Genomic DNA, 3,548 nt, shown 5'->3' with positions numbered 1-3,548 from the left:
TGCAGACATGACTTCTCCATTTATTACTTACCTATTTCTCACTGGGCTCATAGGTAAGTCCAAGCTAAGGCTTAATAAGAACGCCATGCATAAATGAAGGTTATAAATAAGAGAATGTTGTTGAGTATTATAATTTTAGTCTTACATTCAAGTTGATGAGCAAATCGGTTTAATTAATAATGTTTTAGAAATTCAATTCAATGCTAAGTCATGATACTTGTAACAGATGTTAGCAGTGAGTACCCTGTAACATATAGTGATATACACAATGCATTTGAAGGACCACTTCAAGTTAGGCATCTGCTCTTGTTTTGTCAGGATTTCACTGTCAAATTACTACAGTGACTAAGGTGTCTGTCAAGGCTGGAGGCTCCATCTCTGTTCCATGTCTCTATGGGCCATCATACAAAACACATGTGAAATACTTATGCAGAGGAAAGCCTTGGCACTCCTGTCAGTATGCAGTTAAAACAGATAAGCCAGACAAGTCGGGAAAGTTTTCAATCTCTGATGACACAGAGCAAAGAATCTTCACTGTGACTTTTAATAATGTGACGGACAACATGAGTGACACTTACTGGTGTGCTGTGGATCTGTGGATAAGCGATACCCGTAAAAAATTTCAGCTGTCAGTCACCTCAGGTAAAATCCACTGAAATCCTTTCTCTAAACTATTTTTACAGGGGGAAAAAACATGTCAGATATTCACTTACATGTCTCAGGTGATATAATTTAACTATGTTTCTTTTTAATGTTGCACTTTTTTAAAGATATGCCAAGCCTGTACGTGGATCGACAGGAAATGACAGTATTTGAAAGAGGAATTGTGACTATTTCGTGCCACTATAAATATTCGAAAGTAAAAGATTGGTGCCGGCTGGGCAGCACCTGTGTGACAGAACAGAATGGATCAAAAGATGGAACAATGGTGACCGTCAATGACTCTGTCCCTAATGTTTTCACTGTGACTATGAGTGGACTGAGAACAGACAGCAGCGGCTGGTATTGGTGCACCAATGGAACCTTACAGATACCAGTGCATATAACTGTTCATGAATTGCCGTCAACTACAATAACAACTGCTAAAACTACAATGAACATCAATACAGCAAGTAAGATACTAACCATTCTATTGCTATTATAAAGGCTAGTAAGCGGAAACAACAAAGGTCAAACAAATCATGCAGTAAAAGGTGCAATAAGGAATATTTTTGATTCAGTCAACAATGTACATTAACGGGAACTTTCTCTTTTCTTTACTCAGACTTTACAGGCACATCTCCAACAACTACGCAGCTTTCTTTTACGCTTGAGAGTGGTGAGCAAATTACATCATGGCCCACAAACTCCACCACAAGCAATGCAAGCAAAGAGAGCCCGCAAAATAACAAACAAAAGTTAGTAAAATTCTGATTCACAACTTTGTCTGCCCGCTTTCCCATCTCAAGTCTGTGTTTCCCTTTATTGCACGACTGTTTCCGTATACTGTACCGTCTCTGTAAAACAGTAGAGCACATTTTCAAGCTTGGTGTTCAGTTTTCATTTTGTATCATTTAAGCTCAGAGATTTTTTTAAGTCAAACTCTGTTACGAAGTTGAATTGTGACTGCATTCATGTTTTCAATCTAATATTTTGAACCTATATCTGAATTTATCCTCTAGTTCCATGAAGATGACGGTTCCCATCACCGTCCTTGTCTTACTGCTGTTTATAGTTTTTGCTGCATTTTTTGGATTGAGGATGAAAAGGCGTAGTAAGTGTTTTGCAAACTCTGATAAAACAAATCCAGGAATTTAAATACCTGTTATGATAATGTATCTTTAAAAAAATATATATATATTTTTAGAGAGGACCCAACCTGAGGTACCAAAAAGCCCTGAGGTAAGAGTCTCACATTAATATGTGAAAACAGTGTCCATTTTTGTCCCTATCAGAACCATCCATGATTTGGTTAATGTAATCTAATATGTATATTCACTGTGTCATTTACATCTCAATACAGCAATATGGAACATCAGCTAAACCATTATCAAGCCTTGACAAACTTGTATGACAAATAATTACATAATTGTTGTTCACTGTAAATTTGCAAGAGAATGACTGATAAGTGTGCTGATCAGTGCCGCTAATCTATCTTAGTTTCAGATTCAGTGACTAGAGAGAGTTCAAATTAAAATTTTTATATTAATTGCGAGGTGGCTGTGGCTCAGTGGTGGAGTTGGTCGTCGGAAAGTTGCTGGTTCGATCCCCAGCTCCCTCAGTCTACATGTCGTACTGTCTTTTTTCAAGACACTGAACCCCATCATTGCTCCTGGTGGCATAGCCATCGGTTTGTGACTGTGATGACTGATTGACAGTTGGGCACTTTACGTAGCAGCCTCTGCCATCAGTGTGTGAATGTGTACGTGAAAGTGACATGTAGTGTAAAGAAGTTGTGAGTGGTTGCAGACTAGAAAGGCTCTATGTAAATATAGTCCATTTCCATGTAATATTTAACTCATGCAAATATCATGGTTAATATCATTCAGTAAAATACAGTAGCTGACCTTTTCACCCACCTCATACACAAAGTACTGCGGGGAAGGGTAAAAATAGACCATGAGTTTCAAACTAAATGAGGAAATGAGGTTTCCTGATGCACGCAAGTAGATTTTAATATCATATGAATATAAAAGCTATACTTGTATTGAATCTGGGTAAAGAAGGGGGAAAACTATATTCCTGTCTATGATAAAAATTGTTAACCCTTACACATACACTCTATAATGGCTAATGTCTAAAATGTAAAGCAACTAGTCCACTTATATTCAAATAAATGAAAAAAGTAAATCATTGTAACATAACATATTATATAATGAGGATCAATGTCAAATTTCACATCCATTCATCACAGAGCCCACAGACTGGGAGTGATCCTGATGTGCTCTACACTACCGTTAGTCATAAACAACGTGTAGCATCCCAGCAGAAGGTAAACAACAACAGAAAATCTTTTTTGTCTAAAACCGAAACAAACACATTTTCTCACATTTGTATCTTAGCCCTGAAATTGTATCTCTTTAACTGTGAATCTCGTCCAGCAGAATCATATCCCAGAAGCAAGTGTGATATACAGTACCATTGTGAAGAAGGATAATGTTCAACAAATGGTACGTGATCAATTACAACTTATATATCTAAATACACCGACTATACTAGTACTCTTGTTAATCCGTAATTATTCAGCGTCCTCGTCTTTGTGCTTATTTTCTCTCATTAGACTGAACCAGCAGATGGAAGTGTGATCTACAGCACAGTGCAAAAATAATAAGTGCTAGAGGAGATGAAAGCATGGCAGCACTTATGAAGTCCTTCTGCACTTTAATAGCAGCATCTTGCCTCATTTTAGATGAATCAGTCAATCCAGCTGAATAATGAACATAAGAGACTTTCTATATTCTTTTTTTTCTCCATTGTGCACATGAGCATCCTGCAGCTTATAGATATTGAGTTCATGATAAAGCCTGCTCATATAGTAATGTACATTTAAAGAGCATCTGCAGTTATGT

The 3,548-nt window shown here is 37.1% G+C and overlaps 1 protein-coding gene across 2 annotated transcripts; it reads left to right on the top strand.

The window, feature by feature from the left end:
* On the top strand, positions 1–3,548 carry LOC138588877 (uncharacterized). Of its 2 annotated transcripts, none has more exons than XM_069659127.1 (9): positions 1–53; positions 319–642; positions 771–1,112; positions 1,265–1,397; positions 1,662–1,753; positions 1,847–1,881; positions 2,894–2,971; positions 3,084–3,149; positions 3,260–3,548. In XM_069659127.1, the coding sequence occupies exons 1-9, from the start codon at positions 8–10 to the stop codon at positions 3,305–3,307; spliced, it is 1,164 nt and encodes a 387-aa protein (XP_069515228.1). In that variant the 5' UTR covers positions 1–7; the 3' UTR covers positions 3,308–3,548. The 2 variants fall into 2 exon arrangements, with proteins under 2 accessions (XP_069515228.1, XP_069515227.1); XM_069659126.1 differs by having other exon boundaries at positions 3,081–3,149.

This window comes from Semicossyphus pulcher, unplaced genomic scaffold (assembly GCF_022749685.1).
Source record: "Semicossyphus pulcher isolate SPU_LCO1_2020_fin unplaced genomic scaffold, fSemPul1.0.p SCAF_12, whole genome shotgun sequence".
NCBI classification, from domain to species: domain Eukaryota; kingdom Metazoa; phylum Chordata; class Actinopteri; order Labriformes; family Labridae; genus Semicossyphus; species Semicossyphus pulcher.
Note: the sequence above shows the minus strand (reverse complement) of the source record. Positions and strands in the feature narration are given on the sequence as shown.

Bases quoted from the DNA above. Each gene is read 5' to 3' on its own strand.
- LOC138588877 (XM_069659126.1), top strand. From the start codon at position 8: ATGACTTCTCCATTTATTACTTACCTATTTCTCACTGGGCTCATAG. The intron at 1,882-2,893 runs GTAAGAGTCTCA...CATTCATCACAG, and splicing joins AGGTACCAAAAAGCCCTGAG to AGCCCACAGACTGGGAGTGA. The intron at 3,150-3,259 runs GTACGTGATCAA...TTCTCTCATTAG, and splicing joins AGGATAATGTTCAACAAATG to ACTGAACCAGCAGATGGAAG.